Source organism: Stomoxys calcitrans, chromosome 5, assembly GCF_963082655.1.
Source record: "Stomoxys calcitrans chromosome 5, idStoCalc2.1, whole genome shotgun sequence".
NCBI lineage: Eukaryota > Metazoa > Arthropoda > Insecta > Diptera > Muscidae > Stomoxys > Stomoxys calcitrans.
In genome coordinates, this window is record NC_081556.1 from 68647066 (window position 1) to 68674207 (window position 27142).

A 27142-nucleotide genomic window follows, 5' to 3' on the forward strand; every position below is an offset into this window, starting at 1 on the left:
AGTTTACGTGTTCGTCCTTTTTTCGTCATGGGAGAAACACATCCCTGCGTGCCTTCTCCGCACGCTTCCGGTCCGTGCTGGGATTGAAAAGAACCCAGCACCCTGGTTCTTGCTCCGGCCACTACGGGAGTATGGTCGCACTGAATATATTGGAAGGTGATGTGCGAACATAGACAACAGTGGGTCACAAGCGTCCTCGTCGTCAGACTATATGGTTCTTCCGACCTCTCCCGTGAGGCAATATACGCAAAAGCAGCATTCCAGCCCCAATATTGCCGGAATGGGCATCTTTCCTGCAGTGGTCTCCGAGGCAAGATCGACGAGATAATAGATTTTATGAGTCGGAAGAACATAATGACAAAGTGATCCAGAAGACAAAGCCGACCAACAACTGCAAACTTGCACAGTAGACCCACCTAGCCTGCGCCTGGCGCCAGTGCCGAACAATTATCAATCAGAAGAAAGCCGATAGGGTGGGCTTCAGAGTACTGCAAACGACGCTTCATAGAGCAGATACCCTCCCCAAATGTGCGAGTAACCTTGGCGAATTTCCGAGACATCATTAACGTAGTAGCCGCTAGCTTAATACTTGGCCGTCGAATATCCCAAGTGCGGCCAATTTTCCGACACAGGCAACGGTGCTCGCAAAAGAACCTTACGGGATTTGTTACACGGACCTCACTAACAGGATAGTCAAAGAACATGAGCTGGAACACTTGGAGCAATGTAACTTAGTTACGAGTTTAGGCAAGCTGCGGTCTACTGTTAAATCACTCTCCAATCTCGGAAGAAGGAATGACAGAACCTCTGCACTTTTGGCGAACCGTCAATTTGTTGAGAGTCCCGAGAGCGACAAGGCTTGGAGGAGAGCCATTCATCGTATCTGTGATCTCCGAGACGATGGACAACTATCACAATTTACGAATGTCATCAATCCCATGGCAGCCGGTTGTACGCACCGGATTGACCCGATGGAATCCTCATCGGCAAGCGCTACCGCCTCAGTGTACGTGTTCGTTTTTTTTCGTCATGGGAGAGGCATAACCCGGAGTGCCTTTTCCGTACGCTTCTGGTCCGTGCCGGGATTGAAAAGAACCCCGGACCCTGGTTCTGTTCGGTTTGCCAGAACCGCCTTCATCATCGGTGGGTGTCGGTGAGGTGTAACCGGTGCATGGAGTGGGTACATTCCCGTTCTTGTTCTGGCCTAACTTCACTACGGGAGTATAGTCATACTGGCTATGTCGCAAGGTGCTGTGCGAACATAGCCAGCAGTGGGTCACAAGCGTCGCCTTCGGCGTCCTCGTCGTCGGAATATGTGACCCCCCCGACCTCTCCCGTACGGCAATTTATGCAACGACAGCATCCAGCCCTACTATTGGCAGGCCAGTGCCGGGAAGTGTATCGTTCTTGCAGTTAAACTTCAACGGACTGCGTGGCAAGATCGATGAGATCGTAGACTCTGTGAGTCGGAAGAGCATATCGGTCGCAGCGATCCAGGAGACAAAGCTGACCAACACTTGCAGCTTGCACAGTTGTCGTAAGGATCGTTCAAGGAATGGAGGTGGGGGATTGGCCTTCGTTATACACCATTCCGTGCAGTATAGACCTATCTCGCCTGCGCTTGACGCCAGTGACCCCTACATGGAATGTATGGGAGTAACAGTCAGGTCTGGTACTGCCGAGATAGAGATATACAACGTGTATATACCGCCGGTTGGTAGCTGTGTCCCGATTAATGGCCAGGCTTACAACCCCGACATAGGTGGGTTGCTATCTGACCATAATCGTCTGGTTCTGGGGGATTTTAATGCGCATCACACGTCTCCCCTAGGTAACGACCAGCGTGGCATAGCTTTGGCAGAGCAGATAGATAGCTCCACGTTTTGCACGGTGAATGAGGATGCCCCCACTAGGATTACGAGGAGGTGCAGCAGCTCGCCAGACATCTCAATTGCATCCCCTGATCTCCTGAGTGACGTCTCCTGGCAAGCCGTCATCTCTTTGGGGTTAGACCACCTCCCAATATTCTCACCATCGACCGACCTCCCGACTTCATGACCTCTGAGCGCCGGACGTTTATCAATTATAAGAAGGCCGATTGGACTGGCTTCAGAGAGTAAACCAATCGCCGCTTCAGTGAACTGTCACCGCCCTCTGATGTGTTTGTGGCCGAGAGGAAATTCCGAGACATCATTAACGCAGCAGCCGCTCGCTTTATACCAGCCGGTCGAATACCCCAAGTGCGACCCAATTTCCCGGCGCAAGCAGTGGTACACGCAGACGAGCGTGATGGAAATCGTGCTATGGACCCCGCTAACCCCAGAATCAGCGAGCTGAATCTGTAAATAAACAGGGTAGTCAACGAACATAAGCGGAATTTGTGGCTGGAACACTAGGAGCAATGTAACCTAGGCACCGGTGTAGGCAAACTGTGGGCCACTGTTAAGTCACTCTCGAACCGCGGTGGACGGGACGACAGACCTAAGTAACTTTTGGCGAGATAAACGTGACTGATCCGAAGAGACGCGCCAGGTTGTTCAACCGTCAATTTATTGTGCATCCCGAGAGAGACAGGTTAAGGAGGAGAGCCATTTGCGTATTCGTGGTCTCCGAGCCGATGAACAGCCATCACAATTTACCGTGGGCGAAGTTATGAATGTTATCCGTGGCGCCAAATCTTCCAAGGCGTTGGGCCCCGACGGAATCTCTACATTGATGCTGAAGAATCTGGATTCACCTGGAGTTGAGTACCTTACCACTGTCCTCAACCTGTCATTGAACACTCTTATAGTTTCCGATGTCTGGAAAATGGGCAGAGTGATCCCGCTATTGAAGCCTGGAAAAGACACGAGTTTGGGGGAGTCTTACAGACCGATCTCCCTTCTCTCACCAGTGGCAAAGACGCTTGAGGCATTACTCCTCCCGAGCCTCGTAGGAGAATTTCCATTCGCCGAGCATCAACACGGATTTCGGAGACTGCACAGCACAACAACAGCTTTGCATGCCATCACCACACACATTTGCCGTGGCTTCAATCAACCCAGGCCATGTGATAGGACGGTCCTCGTGGCACTGGACCTATCGAATGCATTCGACACGGTCAGCCATGCCAAGTTATTTGTGGACATCGCCAACACGTCCCTCCAGCCAGGCCTGAAACGATGGGTCGCAAATTATCTGTGTGGTCGCCAGTCATTTGTGGAATTTAGGGATAAGAAGTGGAAACACCGTAGAGTGAAACAGGGAGTTCCCCAAGGTGGAGTGATATCTCCGGCACTGTTTAACCCCTACCTATCCTCCATTCCACCCCCTCCAGACGGCATAGAGATCGTATCATATGCGGACGATTGTACGATCATGGCATCAGGCCCCCCACCCATTGATGACATCTGCGATAGGTTGAACGTCTACCTCAACGAGCTTGCCTCATATTTCGCTGCAAGAAATCTGAAGATATCCGCCACCAAATCTTCAGCCACACTGTTCACTACAAATACGCGTGAGGTGAATACTGAGCTGACATTTGACAGCTCCTACACTTTCTCCCCACATGCCATAGCAATCTGCAATAAAGTCAAAAGTAGAAACAAGGTCCTCAAGTCACTCGCTGGCAGAACTCGGGGTGCAGACAAAGAAACCTTGTTGACTACGTACAAAGCAATTGGCCGGTCTGTGGTACGTTATGCAGCGCCAGTGTGGTCTCGTCAACTTTGTGACACGCATTGGAATAATATTCAGATCTGTCAGAATGCCGCCCTCCGAACTGCGACGGGCTGTCTCCTCAGTTCTCATGTGGACCACCTCCATCAGGAGACAAAGATCCTACCAGTGCGAAGATATAACCACATGCTGTCTAAGCAATTCCTTTTGGGCTGTTATCGCAGAAACCATCCAAATCATCATGTTATGGATAGATACCCACCGCCCAGAAGCCTTAAGGTAGATCTACACGATCTAGAGCGTAAGGTTCACCGCTACAAGAGAGAACCTCTAGATCAAGTGGCATATCAAGCGGGTCTGAACAACATTACGGATACGGTAGCAGACGCGGTAATTGGCTACCGGGTGAATGTAGTCCTTGGAGAACGACCGCCACCCATTGCATCCGAAGAAATCGACCTCCCCCGGCAAACCAGAGTGGTTCTGGCTCAATTACGTTCCGGCAGATGCAGCCGCCTCAATTCCCACAGAGCTAGGATTGATGCCGACGTGCAAGATGTATGTCCCGATTGTAACCAGGGACCGCACGATACACGTCACCTGTTTAACTGCCCAGCCAGACCCACTCTACTCAGACCCAGATCCCTGTGGATGCACCCCATCTTAGTCGCAGAGTTCCTGGGTCTTGACACTCAAAAGAATCAAGCAGACAAAAGATAGAACACAATAAACTGCTACAACAACAACAACAACGAATGTCATCCGTGGCGCCAAATCATCCAAGGCGTTGGGCCCCGACGGAATCTCTACACTGATGCTGAAGAATTTGGATTAACCTGGAGTTGAGTAACTTACTACTTGCCTCAACCTGTCTTTGAACACTTTTATAGTTCCCGATGTCTGGAAAAAGGGCAGAGTGATCCCGCTATTGAAGCATGGAAAGGTCCCGATTTTAGGGGAGTCGTACAGACCGATCTCCCTTCTCTGACCACTAGCAAAGACGCTTGAGGCATTACTCCTCCCGGTCCTCGTGGCACTGGACCTATCGAAAGCATTCGACACGATCAGCCATGCCAAACTATTTGAGGACATCGCCAACACGTCCCTCCAGCCAACCCTCAAACGCTGAGTCGCAAATTATCTGTGTGGTCGCCCGTCATTTGTGGAATTTAGAGATAAGAAGTCGAAGCACCGTAGAGTGAAACAGAGAGTTCCCCAAGGCGGGGTGATATATCCAGCGTTGTTTAACCTCAACCTCTCCTCCTACTACCTTCAATAAACTTTGGAAACCCGATGCCTTTCGGGTCGACGCAATCCGAATTAAAAACGTAGGCTACGAACGGGCATTTAACTCTGTGGAACAGGAAAACGGTCGGTAGACGAAAAGAAAATCCTGTAGAGAAATCCAGATTGTGAGAAGACGAGGCTCTTACTGAAAGGAAGTAAGCAGGAGGTCAGAATACATCACAATAGGACACATAGGACGAGCTCACTTATGCTGACATCGGCACTAAGGTGGGGACACAAAACCAGACATGAACCAACTTAGTGCCAGTATGAAGTTGTTGAACCAATTGAGGAGATGTTGGCGTCTAATATTGTATTTTCTTACTGCTCTCAAAGAAAAAGTTGACCAAAATGACTCAACGTTTCACTCGAAAGGCATGCTTCTCCCATTGCACGACTCATTTATTAGCGACTCATTTTTTAGTGGCAAAGCAGTCCGAAGAAGCCTCTCGTAAGACCGAAATCGCAATTACTGTAGCCTGCCCAATGAATTTTTCACACCACATTTTGCCTAATTTTTTTAAAGGCTCTTTATGGTTGTGCGTTTCTATTATTCGGAGGACACTGTAGCGCAGAGGTTAGCATGTCCGCCTATGACGCTGAACGCCTGGGTTCGAATCCTGGCGAGACCATCAGAAAAAATTTTCAGCGGAGGTTTTCCCCTCCTAATGCTGGCAACATTTGTGAGGTACTACGCCGTGCAAAACTTCTTTCCAAAGAGGTGTCGCACTGCGACACGCCGTTCGGAATCGGCTATATGAAGGAGGTCCCTTATCATTGGGCTTAAACTTGAATCGGACTGCACTCATTGATATGTGAGAAGTTTGCCCCTGTTCCTTAGTGGAATGTGCACGGGCAAAATTTGCAATTTGCATTGCGTTTTTATTCTAAAAAGAAACTAAAACGCAGTGATCTAAACTGGACAAAATTCGAAACGCAAAAACAAAAAACGGTAAATATTTATTTGAAATTGTTACGCCAAATTTGCAAGCGGTCCTTAGCTGCTGCAATACGTTAAACCCGCACAAGAGGCATAGACTACACAATGATCAAAGTGAAAATAATGTGCAGTGAACTGCATGCATCTTCTACGATTTTATTTTATTGTTTTACTTTTGTTCACAGCCGAATGCTTTGCCGTCTTTTAATTCAATTTCAGTCCATTCGTAGCTGGTAGAAAAACGTTTCCAATGTGTGTTAGTTCAACCAACCGTTGGAAAATGAACAAACATGAATTCACGGTAATTACTACATGGAAATTGTTGGCAAATTAAATTCGATTCCATACCCTCCTCTTTTTCTCCTTTCCACAAAAATGTAAATGTACATGTGTATCTTCAAGCTGTTTAAAATGTTCGAAAACTTACTTAGCGCATTAAAGTGAACAAAACAAATAATCAAAATAAGCTGCTATTGTATAAGGGAGTAATGCTAGTGGAAAGAGCTAGAATCAATTTATAAAAGTTATCTGGGTAACAGGTTTATTGTGAGGGACCCATTTTTATGGCCAAGTTTTTACTTGGCATAGTGCCTCACAAATGTCGCAATTGGGGTTCAAACCCAGGCATTCAGCCTCGTAGGCGAACATGCCAACCTCTGCGCTACGGTGGCAACCACATAAATAATTATTACTGGCACACACCTGTACAATTATACACTAAATCAAACGACATTGCAAATTCAAAATGGTAAAATTTTGTAGTGTTAGTAAAATTTTGTTGTAAACTTGTTAAGCCTAAAGGACGCACAAAAATATAACAGAAGTCGCACACACGGGCCTTGACCCCAAAAACGGTCTTCAGATTAGTATTCCTAGGGTCAAGCCACATCTACACACCAAATTTCACCGAAATCGGAGGTGTACCCCATAAAGTGTAGTTTTGCCTCAATATCTGTTGTTGTTGTTCTAGCCACATTTTCATGTGTAGGTGGCGGGAACAGGATGGCCATTGGTTATTTAAAGGCCTCAATAACCTGCCTTGTCATATCGAGCATCATAGGCACACAATATTTGTGCAGCGATACCGCTGATTATCAGCGACTGCCGTTGCAGCTATTTTCTGTATGGAGGAATCCACTATCCGCAACCAGTAGGCGCGCCGGGTAGATCTACACGATCTAGAGCGTGAGGTTCAGCGCTACAAGAGAGAACCTCTAGATCAAGCGGGTCTGAACAACATTTATGCAGACACGGCAGCAGACGCGGTAATTGGCTACCGGGTGAATGTAGTCCTTGGAGAACGACCGCCACCCATTGCACCCGAAGAAACCGACCTCCCCCGGCAAACCAGAGTGGTTCTGGCTCAATTACGTTTCGGCAGATGCAGCCTCCTCAACTCCCACAGAGCTAGGATTGATGCCGACGTGCAAGATGTATGTCCCCATTGTAACCAGGGACCGCACGAAACACGTCACCTGTTTAACTGCCCGGCCAGACCCACTCGACTCAGACCCAGATCCCTGTGGACGCACCCCATCTTAGTCGCAGAGTTCCTGGGTCTTAACACTCAACAGAATCAAGCAGACGAAAGATAGAACACAATAAACTGCTACAACAACAGTAGGCGCGCCCGATAGCTCGCAGCTCAGCTTCTCGTGACAGCAATGAACACCACACAGATCTGACCTCAATGTTCCAGTTAATTTTGTGGGTAAAACCTCTGGAGCTTATTGGCATTTTGAACGTTTTTAAATATATGTTTTCTTGACACCCAAAAATTAATAAACTTCTTTCTTCTTGCTCTTTAAATGTCAGGGCGAATTGAATTTTCTTCGCCCTGTTTACAAATTTTGACATATCAAGTTCCCAAAAAAGATGCTTCGTTGGAGCAATTCGCCGATGCGGCCACCTTATTAAATACGCCTTGAATCAGAGCACAAAGAAAGAAGTTTATTAATTTTTGAGTGTCAAGCAAGAAAACACATATTTAAAAACGTCCAATTAGCTCCAGAGGGTTTAACCACACAACTGGCTGCTACAATGAGATCCGATCTGTGTGGTGTTCATTGCTGCCACGAGAAGCTTAGCTGTGAGTTAACGGGCGCGTCCACTGGTTGTGGATGGTGGAATGCTTCATACGCAATAGCGGACAATCAGCGGTATAGAAGAGCGGAGAGTCTCAGTGAGAGGCCGGGCGGCATCGACTCTTGCATAAACACTGAGCGCCTATGTTGTTCGATATGAAAAGAAGGGTTATTGGCGCCTTTAAATAACCAATGACCAACCTGTTCCCGCGGCGATCGATCCTTTGGACAGGAACGAGCTTGCTCATCCACAGGAGCCTGATGAGGATCGCCACGTCCACATGAAAATGTGGGTACAACAACAAAAACCCACAAAACCACCAAGACCAAGGCAGTTTTAAATAGTTTTTGCTGCCGTAAATAGCTTTTTAGTTTTTGCAGCCGTAAATAGCTACCAAGTGAATGCTAACAAATGGCTCGAATAGGAAGATTGTGATTAGAGCTCAATCATCATAAGGAGGGTTTGTGTACCCTTTTTTTTGGCTCTTGGATATCTGTCGGATTTTCAGGTCATTTGAAATGGGCAGTTAAAGTTTGTTGGCCACGAGGATAACGTTATCATGGTGTGTGACCTTTCAGAGTGCACGTAGTATGCTGCCAAATTACTAGGTAAATTGGTATAAACTTCAAGATAAATATTCTATAAATTGTGTTTGCTGCTGTTATGGTTCTTAAACTTAGCCTAAATAATGGTACGCGTCTAACAACCTCAATCGATATCAGTTTCACTCAGGGAACTTAGATTCATTGTGTCGCCCCCGAAAGAAAAACACCGACAACATTTACGGCAGTACGATGACATACATTACAGACATTAGAATGAAGAAGTTAAGGAACCAACATGCATGACAATAATGAGGGCCAAGCGGCCTGGATGAGTTCTATCCAATCTGCCATTCCAAGCCCCCACTCGTAGTCAAGAGTGACGAAAGGACCTGAAAATAATTTAGACAGAAAAAAAGATGTTCGTTTAGCTATAATCCTGCAACTACCCCCGCAATTTTAAGGAATGCCAAAATAGGTGGTGAACTGTCAATAAATCCGCCATGTGTCCTGCGCGACCTAAATTAATTGTCAATTTTGAATTAAACGACACTTTTGAGTCCTGCGTGCTGCAGTGTAAGAACTTTTTCCATGGCATAGCAGACATTTTTTTCTTATGTTCTCACCAGGATTCGAACCAGGCGTTCAAAATCAATGCGCTATGGAAATTTAAGAATCATATTATGTTTTTCGTGGTCTACTCAAAATGGTATTGTATAGAATAAGTAGCTTCCAGAGATTCTACATTGTTAACATACCTGCGTATCGTTTAAGATTTCCAAATGTTCTCCTTTACGGAAGCTTAGATCCTCGTCAGTGCGAGCGTCATAATCATACAAGGCTACAAATATTTTTGCGTTGGCGTTTGATGTCTCATTCTCTGGAATTTGTGGAACGGGACGTATTTGCTCCTGCGGCTGCCCAATAGGCATTGTGATCTGCGGAACTCCCGCCACCCCAACGGCGGCAGCATCATCAAGTGGATTGCGTTCGACGTGAGTTTTGTCAATATCGGATTTTTCTGTGCGTAAACAGTTGCCCATTGTGACAAATGAGTGAGATGATAGAGACAGAGAGAGAGAGAGAGAACAAACACTACAATGAAATGCGATTGAGTTGTATCCAATCCTCAATAATGTGCATTCGTGGAGGCAGCCGACAATTGAGGGAGACAGTCTTCAGTTGTGTGTATATTTTGTTTTTGTTTTGCCGCTTTATTTCTTGTTTCCGTTTTCCGATTGTCGCCTGTGATGATGATGATTATGATGATGATGATGGCTTTGGCGATGATGATGGGAATGGTCTTGTATTCTTCTCATTCAGATCTCTGGTGAACAGAGCAGAGGGGTGTTGGCACTTTGATGATTATATCGAAATTATTGTGTTTTTGTAGGGCTAATATTTGTTGTTGTTTTTTTCATACTTCTATCGATATTTGATTGTACTCTTGTATTTTGTTCTTCGGAGGATTTGGATCTCTTTCTAAAGGTATATCACTTGCATCTAAATTTGGTTCTCGCTTTTGTACCTACATATGTAATCAATCTTCCTGCATACCACAAAAGCAAAGAATTAACACATTAATAAATTTGAGCATGCGGGAGCATACCTTACTATAGATTACATATTGATTTTCTTTTGTAGGTCTGTATTGTGAAGCTTAACTCATTTGCGATACCACCGTTACACTACACCATGTACTTCACTTGCAACAAAAGACAATTGGATATTAACTTGCCACTTTATTTTTCAGGTTTTTTAATATTTATTCCCACACGCACACACACACATTGCACTTCACAAAAGATGAACATAACCAGCATCCAATTGAAGATATTATTTATTTATTTTAGGTTTGTGTGGTTTGAATAGCTAATGTTACCAGATTTTCTGTTGACGTTCTTAGTCCATGGTCAAGGTGCTAGGAAAATGAGAATAATCCTAGTCACACGTTTATTTCACACGTACATCTAAGACCGGTGCTTCGTTTCACAATAATGATAACGTTGGTACTTATTTTACTTTAAATTCATCATAAATAATTGGGGAATCTCCCAATACAATACAACACGTTTGTTTGATTAGAATTTTTGTTTTTATCTAAGAATGGTGATCGTGAAAAATATTAATTTTCACTGCGAAACTCAAACATAACACCGACCTTTAACCAAGAAATATAAAAAAAAAATAAACAAGATTAATTTTTACTTAAGAAAACAAGAACCTACATTACTGAAAAGTCTGGCCACATCGTTTGTGTGTGTGTGTGTGTGTGAAGATAAAAAAAATTTGAAAGCAAGACACACCAATGGAAAACATAAATTAATACACTGATTTTGTTTCACAACACACGATTTTATTCTTTCTCCGGCGAACGGTATTTTATTTGCTTTGGACTTCAAATATCATGCAATTATCTTTAGAATTCACAATAAATGCGATGAGACATCACGGAGAAAATTGAAGAGGTGGAAGAAGAAGAGCACAATACACAAGTGAAACTATTTGCACCACTTTTGTTCCTTTATTTCCTTAAATTGTATCACTTGCCACTTGAAACTACCATGTTTTACATAGCCATAACGGGAATGAAATGTATTTCAAACATTATTTAACCAGAAACCACTATTGTCCCAATATTCATGGGAGAAACATATTGTTCCATTAATATATCGTTTTTTGTCATTTACGGTATTGTGTGGTTAATCTGTTTCTTTTCATTCTCCTATGTGTGTGTGTTGTGCCTTCAGCACCACCTAGCATACACTTGGATCAAACTCACACAACTTGAAAATAACTGAAATCATTTTTACACAATAACATAGGACTGTAAAGCTAATTGATTAAATTAAGTTAAAAACCTCTAACTTCATTTCCAGTTCGTTTTTCCAAAATAATTTGCCATTTTTGAGAGCAAAAATATATCGAGCGAGAAGACGACGACAAAACACACCAACAACAAATTGACAAATGGTTTTGGAGAGTTGTTTGGAGAGATTGACTACACAATCGTGCGTGTCAGTGTTGGTAACTCGAACCTAATCTCGGCGGATTGGTGTGTGCCACAATCAGCTGTGCTTAGGGCTCTTCACATTATAAAATTAATTATACAATTGTCAAAAAATATTTACAGTGTTTTAATCATGGCTCAATTACAAGGCACAACTAGGAGGTACTGTCAGTAGCACCATGACATAATTTCCAGGTAGTATACCGTAAACAGCTGAGCATAATTTTTTCTCGTGAAGTGCACTATCCGTCAACAAATTTCGGTTGTTGGTTGGTTAAGATTGTCTGTTTGCGCTTTCTTTTTTCGGTCTTAAAGTCTTATTGAGAATCCATTGGAGGATATTGCCCGGCTTTAGACCATAGTTTAATGCTTTCTATTCAAAGAATAGCATAGCAAAAAACATTTAAAAGTCAGCAAAGATTAAGATTAAAATGACTTAAGCCTAGTACTGACTTCAACTTTTCGGCCGAACAACTGTCAAAACTCATTATAAAAAAAATGGGTACGAAAAAATGCGAACACATTCCGTAGAAGTGGTACTGTCTTCTATAAGCAAAATGTTAGCGACATGTCGCTGAGCCAATGCAAATTTGGCTTCAATTAATTGCCAATGAAATTTAATGCTCACGAAATGGGCAACAATCAACTCTGTTATAATGATGTTGTCTTTGTTATGTGGCGTTGTTTGACTTTTGTTTGTGTTCTGGCAAAGAATAGAGCCCGTCGGACAATTTAATAATAATTTTCACTGCGAATGAAGTAAGTACTAGGCATTAGGGCGGGTTTCGCGTAGAAAAAATAAAGTTCATGTTAGATAACCGGAACATGAACTTATCGTGGGGAAAAACCTCCTGTTAACAAATTTGGTTCTCTCGTAAACTTTCAGAGTAATTTCGATGATATGGCGGCATTGAACCATGTTTCCACTAGAGTCCAAATCTACTTGATCATGGCAAAACAATTAAAGGTGGTCCCATTTGTCATCAAGCTGATCGACGTTTTGGCAACATACACAAAGAGATTTGTGTGCGTAGACGAGCAGAGAATATGCTAGAAAGAAGATAAAGATGCGTGTTTTGAAATAATCTCCAAACCCTGTTCCACTACTATTTATGCGTGTTTTATTTGTCAACAGTGACGTTTTTGACAGCGTTTTTATTGTGATTAGCATTTTTATTGTGTTCAGCATATACATTGCGTTCAGCAATAAGTTTGTGAAACGATTTTATTAAATTACTACTAAATTTTATAATTTCAATAAGAAATTGTCAGATGTTAAGAATAAGTGCTGCCCAAAAATCCCAATAATAACCGATATTTAATGCAAAAGCAGTGTTGCATTTTAATTTGGAAGATTTGCTGCAAATCTCCTCAAATAAGTCGATTTTCTCACATTGAAAATGTAGCAAAATATGAGAAATCTCATCTCGAATCTAAATTTGCTTCAATCGGCAATCGGAGTGTTCGCGCACTCAAAAATGTTCACAAATGTTTCAGAAAGTCGTGCCTTTTTCCAATAAAAGAGAGTGTGAGAGTGAAAAACATGTGGAGAGTTTTGTAAATAAGAGGTTGCAAATTTCTGCTGGAAGCTTTTTCCCTAGCAAAAGTTTCTTACTCTCCGGCTAGTTATTACCTTATAAGTACGCGAACGCACCTTATATTACGCAGCAGTTGGTAAACAAAAAACAGCTGTATTTATCGAGACCATAAGTCATTAATCGGTTTATTGTGAGGAAAGGCAATAAGGTTTAGTATTGTGAGTTGATGATCGTTCGCCCCTCAGAAGATGCAAGTGGGAACAAAATAAGAGCAAATGGCGGTTCGACCAAACAATCGTTTTACTAAAGTTTTTTTATTAGCATACTTCCGATCTTACGCATGCAAAAATAGTCTCAAATTTTATTACCAGCAAAACACAAGACACCACAACAACTTCAAACACAGTCTCTTATATTTGATCCGATATTCCACACATAAGGAACAAAACAGTGTTATAATGATAAAAATACAAATATAAAACACTTTTGTAGAAGATAAGTTGTAATGCAAATTTTATTTCTAAAACAATTTTTATATTTCAATTTACGGCATTTGCCACTGAAGGTAGTTTCGTTGGGGGTAAATTTTTGTTGTTAAGCTAATGACCCTACCTCTTAATTGTACCATGGCTTCACTGCCACATTTCAGGACCCACTTAATAAGGTTAAGCCAAGCTTTTTCAATTGGCAGATTTGACATCCTTAATGATGTTTATCCATGGCTTATCCACTTTATGTTTTCGCAAGTAACCCAAGGCAGATTTAAAAAGGTAGGCTGACGCAAACAGCTGTCTAACTCCATATAAAAAAACGTCGGCGGAAAGTTGGCTAAAAATAAGGGGGAAAATATTGTAGTACTCTGCTAATAGTGAGGGAAATGACAAAAACAAATCAATATGGCAACACTTGAAACCATTGCGGGCGTCATTTTTGTATGTATTATTGGTTTTAATGGTTCTTTTTTCTCTATTTATTTGCGAAAAAAATATATAAAACAGAGAAAACAATAAGTGCAGATAAAAAAATCCGTTTTGGTATGGGAACAAAAACATTTGATTCCTGTCAAATTCCACTCGCGAAAGAATTAAATATTTTCGCTATTAATTCGAAAGCAGAATAGAATACCAACTCTTACTCTCTGCTCATGTAGGCACACGTATACACACACGCACACAAATTTCTCAGTGTGTGCTGGCAAAACGTCGATCAGCTTGATGACAAGATGGCGGATTGCACCATATGAGTTGTGGTTGTTGTACAAATGAGACCACCGTTAATTGCTTCGCTATGCAAGTGACCTAACCTTCTATTCGTGAATGGTGAATTTCAATAAGAAATTGTTAGATGTTGAGAAAAAGTGCTGCCCAAAACTACCGATACTAACATGGTTTAAAAGGACTCAAATATCTTGCGTTACGATGCTGTGAATAATTGTGCTATTGGACAAATGCGCATACAAAGCCGTTATTCCAAAGACAGCAGTCTGTTAACAGCTCGGCTCCGTGTTCTGTGAATAACAAAACTATTCGATGCTTTAACCCTTCGTGAATGAAAACATGTTTGGATGTTTTGATAAAAGTTGATCGTTAAGAACGAAAATTGCGTGGCTGCCATAAGAGAAATCATTATCAAGTGTAGGAAAGAGTGGCCGGGTGTCTGTAAGATGTTACGCTTGCTTTTGCACAATTGTTGCCGTGATAACAGGTGAGTAAGCTAGTGATGACTACAAGTGGGAATCATGAATGGTTCCCCATCAACAGTTCAATTGTTCGTTTTTGTTATGTCACAAGTATTTACCAGGATTTTTCTGTGTTGCACTTAGTCGTCAATTATTGCAGCAAAGCACAAGAGTCCATATAAAAGCTCCTTTGACAAAGCAGATAAAGGATGTTTCTTCACCCTGGAAAAATTTACACAGTACTAATATACGAGCCGAGCTGAAAGCAGGCCAAAATTCGTCACAAAAAACGGGGAGAAATGCGGCTAAATTGAAGGCTTTGCTTGTGGGCAGTGGCGGTGTCTCACTGGGTTGGATTACTCGCAGCCTGTTACAAAGACAGCAGTATGTGCACTGCGAAGGGGCAGGCAATCGCTTAGCTGGAGTTATTCAGAGAACGCTTAAGCAAGAGGACAGCAAATTCGATTGGAAGAGATTTTGGTCGTATCTGGAACCATATTTGTGGGAATTTTTAGGCGCTATTGCGGTAAGTAAATATAACAACAAAACACACGTGAATTGATATAACCGCTTGCTTAACGTAAAATAATGTCTTATCAATTTTACTTTTGGGCTTTTCTATAGTTCAATACCAAATTGGTATTATCTTCCGACTTTTTATTTTGTGGTTGATTACAAAATTATCTAATTGCATACTTTTTGATTTCAGGCAGCCCTTGTAGTGGCCTACATCAACATAAGAATTCCAAATCTTTTGGGCGACTTAATTAATATATTGGCTCGCTATGCTAATACGTACGTTAAGGATCCATTGGACAACTCATTTTTCAAAGATGTGAGCAGGCCAGCATCGAACTTGCTTAGCTTGTATGTCGTGCAATCGGGATTTACCTTCCTCTACATCTACCTCTTAAGCCGTATCGGCGAGCAAATGGCAGCAAAGTTACGGCAAGACCTTTTTCGTCAGATAATCGTACAGGATATAGAGTTTTTCGATAAAAACCGAACAGGGGAACTGGTTAACCGATTGACGGCCGATATACAAGATTTTAAGTCTTCTTTCAAACAATTTGTTTCGCAAGGTCTACGCAGCGTTGCTCAACTTCTGGGCGGTGCTGTTTCATTATTCCTGATATCGCCACACATGGCTGCGATAGCGTTAGCATCTGTACCAGCTGTTGTAACATTTATGACATATTTGGGTAAAAAATTGCGAATTCTGAGTAAAAACTCACAGGCGCAGTCAGAACGTGCAACGTCAGTTTGCGAGGAGGCTCTATCCAACGTGAGGACAGTACGTTCAAGTGCGTGTGAATATCGCGAAATGGAGCTTTTTGAACAAGAGACAAATGAGGCGGCACGTTTATCGCAGGAACTAGGATATGGCATCGCAATATTTCAAGGTCTTACAAACTTCTTCCTAAACGGTTTGGTCCTGACCACTCTCTTCATGGGAGGTCACTTAATGTCAACGGAGAGTTTGACTCCTGGGTCTTTAATGGCTTTTCTGGTAGCAGCACAGGGAGTTCAGCGTTCATTGGCTCAAGGTTCCGTACTATTAGGTACAATGATAAGAGGAATGACAGCTGGCTCGCGTGTATTCGAGGTAAAGATATATGTACAAAAATATATGTACATACAAATTTATATTGCAATAATATAAATACTAATTATTTTGCAAATTTTAGTACTTACAACTTGAACCCAAAGTTGAACTTTTAAGAGGCTATGAAATTCCTTCACAACGTTTATATGGCGAAATAAGATTCGAAAACGTATCGTTTGCTTATCCGACAAGGCCGGATCATGTGAGTTCGAATATTTGAGCTAACAAAATAAGTATGGTGTTTTATTTCTTTGCTTACATACTTGCAGATTGTCCTAAAAGACTTTAATTTGGTTCTAAGGCCTGGTGAAACAGTAGCTTTAGTAGGTGCCAGCGGCTCAGGAAAATCGACAATTGCTGCATTAGTTGAACGCTTTTATGAACCTTCTTCTGGTACAATTAAAATTGATGGTTACAAATTAGAAGACATTTCGCCTCACTGGCTGAGAGGAAATGTTTTAGGCTTTATAGAACAACAGCCCGTACTCTTTGCTACCACAATACTGGAAAATATCCGTTATGGGCGCCCGGGAGCCAAAGAAGAAGATGTTTATGAGGCAGCTAAATTATCCCAATCCCACGACTTCGTATCCGCTCTGCCCGATGGATATGAGACGAACGTTGGCGAAAGAGGTACCCAATTAAGTGGTGGACAAAGGCAACGCATTGCTATAGCAAGGGCTCTACTAAAAAACCCTAAAGTCTTAATTCTTGACGAGGCGACAAGTGCCTTAGATGCTACAAGTGAAGCTGAAGTTCAAAAAGCATTGGATACTGCGGTATTAAATCGCACCACATTGGTAATCGCTCATCGCTTGTCCACCATACGTAATGCTGATTTAATAGTAGTTTTAGACAAAGGACGTGTTGTAGAGGTAAGTGGGCATTGGTTATTTGAGTGAAAATACCTAAAAGCAAGCAAACTTTTTTTCTATATCATCTAGTCCGGAAAACATAACGAGCTTATGGCTAAACGTGGGCTTTACTACGATCTAGTCCGGCAACAGGAAAAACATGGTGCAAATGAAGATTCCAATGCGTTCAACTCAACTAAACCTGCCGAGAACACAGATAGTAGCAAAAATACTAGCCAACAGCAACAACGGCCTCATATGACACAGGGCTAACTAGTTGACAATATCATTAATCAGTACAATTTCTGAAATTTTCTTTTTATTTCGGGACTTTGCATTTTTTAATCCCTATTCTGAAACTCCTTTAATTTTTTGTCTGTTATTTAAATTCTTTAAAGATCTAATGGCTTAGAATTGTGAGTACGAAAGATCTTTTTTTTTTACAAAGAAGCCAATGGGGTTTTGGGAGAATAATTCCACATAAAATTACCTCATTAAACACTAGAAATAGGAAATTTCTGATGAATAACTTTTTAAAGGTAATTTTATGTCTGTTCGCAAGAAATTTTTTTATTTATATTGACTAATGTGCTAATGAAAGAAACATGTAGAAAGTCGCAAGAGCAAAATTGAAAATAATAAAATAAATTGTTGCCCGTTTGTTATCACAAATCTGTAGAATAATATCCATTTTATTTTCGTGCATACAGTCTTATATTAAAGTTTGTGGAAAGCTCTTAAAGTACTAGAGAAAACATTTTGATGAATAATTCACCAGGAAGTTACCAAGAAAAGGTCGACTAAAACTAATTAATATGTACTAGAGAAAAGCCAAATAAACCAAAAAATCTTTCAATAATGAAATATACAGTTTTCTCTGGTAACTTCTACAACAAACTACAGACCAAGGATAGAATTCTTTATTACACGAATAGGATCGGTGAAGGATGTATTAATATACAATTTGTTATATACATTACACAAAGAGCAAAGCGGATCGTTTAATCTAAGAGGTATGTAATGTCGATTGTTTGGCTTTAAGAATTGGAATCAATCCTACCACTCAAAAATTTCACAATAAATACGGCTCTAAGCATCAAGCGTCTCCATTCAAGCTTTGATAAATCAATAAGTTTCATGCGGTAATCGTAGGGGAGAAGAACTTCAGTTGAATTTCGTGGTAAGCCCCTAAGCGCAAAAAAAAAAGAATTTAAACCAGGACTGATTCTGTCCTATCTGTGTAGAACTTGTAAAATTGGTTCCAAATTACAAAACTGCTTGGTCACATAAGGATAATAAAACTCCTTGGACTACCGTTTTACAAAAATCAACAACGACTTTGCCTTATTGATGCACGAGTCAATGTGCAAATTAAAACGTAATCTACCATCCAAAATAACACCAAGGTCAGTAAAGGAATCTACATTATCTAATTTATAAGAACCTATAAAACAGGCCTAGCCCTGAGAAGAGATAACTTCTTGCACTTCTTCAGATTAAGCGCCATGCCATTAACACTACAGCAGTCCCCGAGAGTGTGCAGATCGCTCCGCAATCACGATGGCTTCGGATTCGATGGATTCGGAGAATCCAAATTTAAAAATTGTTTCACATCATCTGCGGACATTAAAAATCTTGAAGACTAAATAACTGATGGAAGATCATTTAAGTAAAGAACGAACAGCAATGGACCTAAATGGCTGCGATGTGGAAATCAGAATAAGAAGCTATATCTTTGGAAAGAATATCATTAAAATAAGCATTCTGTGTACGGTCTTATTTACAAGACCTATTCAATTCAAAGAATCGAGGGAAACCCTTCATTTCAAGTTTTACATATTGATAAAAGTGTTATTTGAGAGAAGGGACAATTTTTAATTGGATTTTTGAGCTTATCATAACTTTAAATTACACGGCGAGTTATTGGTGCCTTTAAATAACCAGTGGCCACTCTGTTCCCGCGGCGATCGGTCCGGAACGACCTTGCTCACCTACAGGAGCTTGACGAGGATCGCCACCTCCATATGAAAATGTGGTTACGACGAAAACAACGTTAATCGTTAGAGATGGTAGGTGTTGATTTGTCCTTCTCCGGTCTTTTCCAGGATTTGGGGCAGTGTGAATATCCGCCAACGTCAGACATTAGCAGTTGGGTAAATGTTCTTTCCATATCCTCAGCATGTTATCTTTGTCAGTTACCAGATTTCCTTCTTTGTCTCTGCAGGAGGATGTGCCTGCACCAAAGTCATCGGTTTGATGTTTAAATCTTTCATTCTGACTCCTGTACATCTCAATTCGCTCACACTCACGTCTTTTCATTTTCCGATACCTCTCCTTCATCTGGCGCGTTACTACTGATTGCAGGGTTGCTCTTTATGCCGCATTCTTGGCATCAGTAGCATCTCGATACTCTGGTCGGAACGTGGGTTTCTTGAAGGAGGCTTGAAATACGGATTTCGCGGCATTTTCCATGGAGTGGGCAATAGTTTGTCACTGCGCCATTACATAATCGGAACAATCAGTGCTTTCATCAAGCAGTTGGGTCAGTCGAGTGGAGTATGTTGCTGACATTTGTTGTGTTTGCAGCTTTTCAATGTCCAGCTTCCGTGCAGATGAGAGTCTCAGTGAGCAGTCAGATGGCACTGGCTCTTAATTAAATACTGAGTGCCAATGACAGTCGAGATGACAAGGCGAGTTATTGATACCTTCAAATAACCAATAGTCAACATCAGCGTCTGTTCCCTGTTAGGAGCGGCTGAAGGCGAGCGTCGGATTTTGGAACAAGTGGCTCGCCACAACGAGGGATACATGTGCAATCCCACAAACCCATGCAGTTGGGGCGCTGGGCCAGTAACGCGCCCCCGGAAAACTATGAGAAACAAAGGAATAGTAAAAACGGACCGCCCCAACGTTGACGACCCACGCAAACGAAAAAAGGACCATGATTTGCGGATCTGAATCTTATTTGTGCCCATGCCCCGACGGAAGACAAAGACGAGCAGACCAAGGATATTTTCTACGAGCGCCCAGAGAGAGAATATGACCGCTGCCCGCCCATGATATTTAAATCGTTCTGGGAGACTTTAATGCGAAGATAGGGAAGGAAAGTTTAGCCTCCACGAGATAACGTCTAGTAAAGGGATGAGGCTGATTGATTTCGCCGCGGCAATAAATATGGTAGTTAGTAGCACCCGATTTCATCATAAAAATATTCACAATGCCACATGGCTGTCACCCACACCCGTTACTCAAATGAAAATAAGAAATTATGCTATTAGAAAAGTCTCAATTGGGTTGAAACTTTTTTGCCACACAAAAGAAGATCACGAGTTAATGTGTAAAACTCTTATTCAAAAGTTTGAATTTTTTATCTATGTGTCTAAAAACGAAATGCCGTGCAAGACTTTACTCTTCGGCTTAAATGATCGGCATGATTCCTTGGTTATAAGAAACCGGCAAAAGTATTCTGTAATGGAATATATTTAGGTCAAATGGGATTTCCAACGATCTAACAAGTCAAAAATTACCCAGTGCTGCAATTGCCAAATGTATGGGCATGGTTCTACCCGCTGCCGTGTCAAAACTTTTTGTGCTTGGCCACACTGAACCACTGATTGTAAAGAGTCTACGATCAAATGTGAAAATTGGAATGGATCGCACAAATCCAACTCCGATACATGCCAAAGTAAGCAAAACTATATTCAAATGAGAGATCGTCTGCAATCGTCTGGCCGTCCATAAGGAGCCAACACTGCAGGACTTGAACCTACGAACAACGAAAGCAGTTTCCCAAATAACCTGCGCCAAAGCAGAACATCTTCAACCATTTCATGGAACTCTCTTAGACCCGTACAAAGTAATTTTAACGGCAACGACAACAGTTCGAATCAACTTTCTTCCCTAGAGGAGATAAAAAATCTAACATTAGAGTTAATAGGCAACTTGAGAAACTGCCGTAATAAAGCAGATCGATTCGAGGTGTTCGCCACCCTGGCTTGTATGTTTTTATCATAATACTATATAATGTTGCAATTATCACTTGGAATGCCAGAGGCATCAAGAATAATATTATAGAACTTTTCCAATTTTAACATAGCGGTAAGATAGACATTGAGGGACCTGGCTGAAACCAAATATATTAACCAAACGACAGTTTACTACTGATCTGAAAAGATTGAATAGAGGTGAAAGATTCATTTTTAGAGGTGATAGTAGACGCCACTCTTGGGGGTGTTTACGCGTAAATTGCCTATTATTTCAGAGGCAGGAGTCTTGTAATTTTGACATATATTTTCCTGACGAACAAACTTTTATCCCATCGAACGCTGCTCACGACTTGCCGCTGTTACAAGACGACTTGAGCTCGGATCACTCTCCAGTTAGGGTTACTTATAACTGCAATGTCCAAGTAGAGCAGTAGTGCCACTATGACTACCGGAATGCTAACTGGAGCTCCTTTTCGATGTCGATAAGCAGTCATCTTCCTTCGCGATTCCAATTTCACAACCACTTTAGACAGGTCATCGACGATGCTAATGCATGCAGTGTGTCAGTTAGATGTCGTAGGTCTATTGCAAAACCCTTCCCAAATTATTTGAGACTATTGGTTCATACTATCACAGGCTTTGGAATGAAATAGAGACCGGGCTGATTTCTACGAGATGAAGAGACGGAAATTAATGAGGGAAAACAGGTGTTTAGGAACAGAAGTTGGAATATTCTCCTGTCTGGATTGGACAAAGGCTCCATAGCACTTCACGCATTCCGTGATCGCCCGGATCTCCGCCTGCAGGACCTTATTATGGTCAGGCAGTGTAAAGCAGATATCAATCCCTGGGGTTTCAATGTAAACCCCTAGGCCCACTCTGTCCTCTACCTTTCATCCATCCGTGTAACGTGATCTTCCAGATGGCAGTACTAGGGTTCCGTCAATCCAAGACTGTGCTTCAAGGTTCATCTTAGGTATCCGATCGGAAACCTCTCCACTTCCTTCCAGGTTTCTTATCGTCGCCTCGATTATATCGCGGTGGTATGAGCTGCTTCCATACTCAATCCACTCTGCCATCGCCTTATGCCGGGCTTGGGTATAAACACCATCCTTGTCTCCTGCCAGGCTTTCGGAGTATATGAAAGTCCTAGGCACGCTGTGAAAATTTTGGCTAGATTTCCGTTATTATAAACCTTCGATCAACGTCATTATTCCAAGATTCCGGTGTCTCCGTGAGTCCCGTCGTATCCTGTGGAAAATGGGTTTTCATCAAAAGCCTCAACATGTCCTCCGTTGTTTTTGCTCTCACTTCCATGTCGTCTACTAACGTTTCAGTTTGAACATGGGTTTTTGAAAGAAACTTTTTCATCTTGGCGGCGCCATTAACACTATCGACCTGGTCACAGAAAAGCTTCCAGTAGGCACGTTTTGCCGCTCTGGTAATCTAATTGTATTTCCTGAGGCGTGTGTAATACACAACCCAATATACTTCCGATTTTTTACGAAGCGCTCTTTAAAAAGTCTGCGGACCTCTTTCCCAATATTGCGAATTATGGTCTTACTTCTTTTTTTATTTTTGAATGTCTTAATACTTACAATGTAGAATTTCTCATACGTTTCGGCAGTTATCATCAGTGTAGATGACTATGCTTTCGATTTATCCAGCATTAAACTAAGGAATATTCGTATACTTACGAAAATTAATTTAAAAAATATGCTGATGAAATTTTTCCTAGAAAATCCCCAATTTTTACTTTTTCCCCCCCAAATTCCGTACCCCAAATGAAAAGAAATACCCCGATCACGAAAAAATATCTCCTGTTTGGAGAAATTTTCTTTAATCTGACTTGACCCACTTTTTGACTTTGGGAGTCGGACATGGCAAAATCGAAATCCAACCCTAAGCCTGCATTCTCTACCTCGCTCTCTGCATAGCGCTTTGTGGAAAAAAAAATGTTTATTTTTATACCCTCCACCATAGGATGAGAGGGCGCAATGCTCGTTCGATTTAACTGAAATTTTGCACGTAGTGTTTTGGTAGCACTTCCAACCACTGCGCTAAGTATGGTTTTAATCGGTCCATGTTTTGATATAGCTGCGATATAAACCGATCTTGGATCTTGACTTCTTGGGCCAATAGAGAGCGCAATTTTCATCCGATTTGGCTAAAATTTTGCATGAGGTGTTTTGTTATGATTTCCAATAACTGTGCTAAGTATGGCGTAAACCGGTATAGAACCTGATATAGCTGTCATATAAACCGATCTGGGATCTTGACTTCTTGAACCTGTAGAGGGCGCAATTCTCATCCGATTTGGCTGAAATTTTGTACAACGGCTTCTCTAATGACCTTCAACATACGTGTCTTCTATTGTCTAAATCGATCAATAGCTTGATACAGCTCTCATATAAACCGATCTCCCGATTTTGCTTCTTGAGCCCCTACAAAGCGCAATTATTATCCGAATGAACTGAAATATTACACGATGCCTTCTACGATGTTCAGCATTCATTTATGGTCTGAATCGAACGCTCTTACTTGTTATACCCACCACCGAAGGAGGGGGGTATAATCATTTTGTCATTCCGTTTGCAACACAACGAAATATCCATTTCCGACCCTATAAAGTATATATATTCTTAATCAGCGTAAAAACCTAAGACGATCTAGACATGTCCGTCCGTCTGTCTGTTGAAATCACGCTACAGTCTTCAAAAATAGAGATTTTGAGCTGAAACTTTGCATAGATTCTTTATCTGTCCATAAGCAGGTTAAGTTCGAAGATGGGCTAAATCGGAATAAATCTTGATATAGCCCCCATATGACCAATCCGCCGATTTAGAGATCGATTTTGCTGAAATTTGGGACAGTTAGTTGTGTTAGGCCCTTCGACATCCTTCGTCAATTTGGCCCAGATCGGTCCAGATATGGATATAGCTGCCATATAGACCGATCCTCCGATTTAGGGTCTTAGGCCCATAAAAGCCACATTTATTATCCGATTTTGCTAAAATTTGAGACAATGAGTTGTGTTAGGCCTTCCGACATTCTTCGTTAATTTAGCTCAGATCAGACCGATCCTCCGATTTATTGTTTTGGGCCCATAAAAAGCCACATTTATTATCCGATTTTGCTGAAATTTGGGACATTGGGTTAAGTAAAGTCCCTTGACATATTTCTACAATATGGCACAGATCGGTCAAGATTTGGATATAGCTGCCATATAGACCGATCCTCCGATTTAGGGTCTTAGGCCCATAAAAGCTGCATTCATTTTGTTGAAATTTGGGACAGTGAGGCCTTTCGAAACCTTTCTTCAATTGGGCCCTGAACGGTTATGATTTAGATATAGCTGCCATTTAGACCATCGATTTAAGGTTTTGGACCCATAAAAGGCGCATTTATTGTCCGATTTCGCCGAAATTTGAGACAGTGAGTTGTGTTAGGCTCTTGGACAACTTGGTCCAAGTCGGTCCAGATTTGGATATAGCTGCCATGTAGACCGATATCTCGATTTAAAGTCTTGGCCCCATAAAAGGCCCATTTATAATCCGGTTTCTCTGAAATTTGACACAGTGACTTATATTAGGCTTTTCGACATCTGTGTCGTAGATGGTTCAGATCGGTTTATTTTTAGACAAAGCTACAAAAAGACCAATATTTTGTTATACGCAATTGAAGAAGGACTTGTACTTATTAGTATTTGGTCCAAATCGGAATATATTTCGATATAACTGCTATGGGTCATAAGGTATGCAATTTTCACCGGATTTTGATGAAAGGTGGTTTACATATATACCCGAGGTGGTGGGTATCCAAAATTCGGCCCGGTCGAACTTAACGCCTTCTTACTTGTTTTCTGGTTACATTGGTCCATTTCAAATACGTAATAATTTTTTTCTCGGGAGTCGGGAGGGAATGAGAATTTTAATGTCACATAATTTATCAGATGGAAGACAAGAATTCCCCCAATCCCGACTGTTTAAGCAAATACGAATTACATTACAGCTCCCGTTACAGGCACAATGCAATTCTTCGACATCTAACATAAAACTTGCGATGCCATAGACTCCTTGCAACCCCCCACCAACCACAGAGTCCTAACATCAAAATTAAAATGTTTTTTTTTTTTTAATTATGACGAAGTGAACTTCCCCTTGGATCTTTTGAACTGTTTGCAATTAAATAAAATTGCTATGGTCCAAAAGTGGCCCCAATAAGAGAAAGTTTAAATGATATTCCTCGGGAAAAACTAGAAAAGCATTTAAAACAAAACACGGCATTAATGCACTTGCGGTTTTTATTCTTGTGCTTGTAATTTTGCTAAGTATTTGAGAAAGTTTGAAAAGGGGGACATTACAAAACCAACATGACCCATATTTATACCTTTAAATAGTCATGAAAGTCGTAAGTGGCAGATGAATTTTTGAAAGGCAAAACAATGCTTATTTGAAAAGAAATGAAGAGTTCAAAATAGATTTCAACTTCCGTTCAAACCAAAAAGGAAGCAAAACTATTCGTGAAATTGTTTTGCTTCTTTCAACGGGTACCAAAAGTGTGATTATTATCTGTAAAAATTGTGTAGGTCCAACAATGCCATGGGTCTACACATAGCCACGACCAAAAATGGTAAAAATCAACCCTTTTGGAATATAATTTTTTTGAGGTTACACATTTAATACAAAACGCAGCAATAGCGGAAATGTGAAAACAGGCGTCGATACATTTAAAGCTGTATTAAGCGGTTCAAATCCGATAATTTAAGGAAATATTTTTTTTTATTGTTTTAAACGGAGACGAATGAAAAGCATCAAAACAAGAAAAAATATATTTTCTAAAATTATCGAATTCAAACTCATACATACCCGTTTCAATACACCGTTCAATTCAACTCCAAAATTTTAAATATAATTTTAATTTGTTGATTAAGTTCGAGTCGGATTCGAGCAATTTTCCCGGACTAAGTAAAAAAAAAATTTCAACAAAAAAAAAAAATATTTATAAAAAAACGAAATTCATTCAAATTAAAGTCTTTAGAGAAAATTTATTTGAAACCTTGTCTTTAGAAAAGATTTTATTAAAATTTCGTCTTTAAATTTTGTCATTGAAATTTTAGTTCTAGAAAAATTTCAGTCTTAAAAAAAAATAATTGAAAATTTGTCTTTAGAAAAAATTTCATTGAAATTATGTCATTAGAAACAATTTCAATATAAAAAAAAATTCTTTCAAATTTTGTTTTCAGATAAAATTTGATTCAAGTTTTGTCGTTAGAGAAAATTTGATCAAAATTTTTTCTTTGAAGAAAATTTGATCGAAATTTTGTCCTTAGAAAAATTTTTAACGGAAATTTGTCTTTAGAGAACTTCTCATGGAAATTTTGTCTTTTAAGAAAATTTCATCGAATTTTGTCTTTAAAAATAATCTTATTAAAAGTTTTCCTTTAGAAAAATGTTGGGAAAATGTCAATAAAACTTTTTCTTTTGCAACTTTCTTTGAAATTTTGCCTTTAAAAATGTCCTTGAAATTTTGTGTTTAGATTTTTTTTTTAATTTTGTCTTAAAAAACTTTATTGAAATTGTGTATGTATTTGGAAAAAAATTTATTAAAATTTTATGTTTGGAAAAAATTTCACGATTTCGTAAATTTTGTATCACATGACAAACATTTTTAATTATTTTAGTGAAAATTTCACCTTTTATTTTTTATATCCTCCACCATAGGATGGGGGGTATACTAATTTCGTCATTCTGTTTGTAACTACTCGAAATATTCGTCTGAGACCCCATAAAGTATATATATGATCAACTTCGACGATCTAGACGTCGTGACACTTTATGTCGATCTAGCCATGTCCGTCCGTCCGTCCGTCCGTCTGTCGAAAGCACGCCAACTTCCGAAGGAGTAAAGCTAGCCGCTTGAAATTTTGCAAAAATACTTCTTATTAGTGTAGGTC

General features: G+C 40.8%; 1 protein-coding gene across 1 annotated transcript; it reads left to right on the forward strand.

The window, feature by feature from the left end:
* Positions 1-14547: 14547 nt before the first annotated feature.
* Positions 14548-17872, forward strand: LOC106092132 (mitochondrial potassium channel ATP-binding subunit). Its single transcript, XM_013258902.2, has 6 exons — positions 14548-14766; positions 14885-15266; positions 15450-16346; positions 16429-16548; positions 16616-17221; positions 17291-17872. The coding sequence occupies exons 1-6, from the start codon at positions 14726-14728 to the stop codon at positions 17471-17473; spliced, it is 2229 nt and encodes a 742-aa protein (XP_013114356.2). The 5' UTR covers positions 14548-14725; the 3' UTR covers positions 17474-17872.
* Positions 17873-27142: the final 9270 nt, after the last annotated feature.